This window comes from Tupaia chinensis, unplaced genomic scaffold, assembly GCF_000334495.1.
Source record: "Tupaia chinensis unplaced genomic scaffold, TupChi_1.0 Scaffold000054_1, whole genome shotgun sequence".
NCBI lineage: Eukaryota > Metazoa > Chordata > Mammalia > Scandentia > Tupaiidae > Tupaia > Tupaia belangeri.
In genome coordinates this window covers 5,058,906-5,059,556 of record NW_006159512.1, presented here as the reverse complement: position 1 = coordinate 5,059,556, position 651 = coordinate 5,058,906, and the positions used below count along the sequence as shown (strand labels likewise).

Here is a 651-nt window from a genome sequence, read left to right as displayed (position 1 = left end):
AAATCTCTAATGTGTACTCCCTAACCCGTATAAAAAAAAAAAAAAAAAAAAAAAAGAGCCTAAACCTCCGCTTGAAGATGCTGGGAGGCGGAAGTGAAATACGTGCTCCACCTTCTACACACAAACTGCATCAGGACCCATCCTTGTTTCCAGATCGCCAGGGAAGTGTCTCCCCGAGATCCTGCCCGGTCTGAAGGTTCCACCGTCTGAGCGGACCCCCTCGCGATGCCTCTGTTCAGAGCTCTGGGTAAAGTCGGCCCGCTCCTCGCGCCCCGACCCTACACAAACGCGCCGGGCACTTCTACCCATCGTCGGACCTCGTTCTTTCGGCAAGACGCCCCTCCCCAGCCGGAGCTGTCCCGCGGGCCCTGCCTGCCCCTCACCGGCCTCACCTGATGTAGGGGAGGAAGGGGTTGACGTGTCCAGAGAGCACGGCAACCACGTAGGAGATGATGAAGGCGGCGGACGACCAGGTCACCAAGAGGAAGGGGACGAAGGCCATTCCCTTTAGGAAGCACAACATCGTGGCGGCGTGGCCGCCCAGAGGGCGCTGCGCTCAGCAGGGCTGGACGCCCGCTTGCTCCGGGCTGCCTGGAGGCGGAGGTCGAGCCGTTGCTGGTCCACCAGACGGCGGCGGGCGGGGCACCGGGC

General features: G+C 61.6%; 1 protein-coding gene across 3 annotated transcripts in view; it reads right to left on the bottom strand.

Moving 5' to 3' along the window:
* Nucleotides 1-640, bottom strand: part of DRAM1 (DNA damage regulated autophagy modulator 1) — a 67,948-nt gene extending 67,308 nt beyond the window's left edge. For 2 of the 3 annotated variants that reach the window (XM_027775724.1, XM_006141394.3), the window contains exon 1: nucleotides 393-640. In XM_027775724.1, the coding sequence (XP_027631525.1) occupies nucleotides 393-523 (131 nt within the window). In that variant the 5' untranslated portion in view covers nucleotides 524-640. The remainder of the gene's footprint in view (nucleotides 1-392) is intronic. The other variant, XM_027775725.1, reaches the window with a different exon arrangement.
* Nucleotides 641-651: the final 11 nt, after the last annotated feature.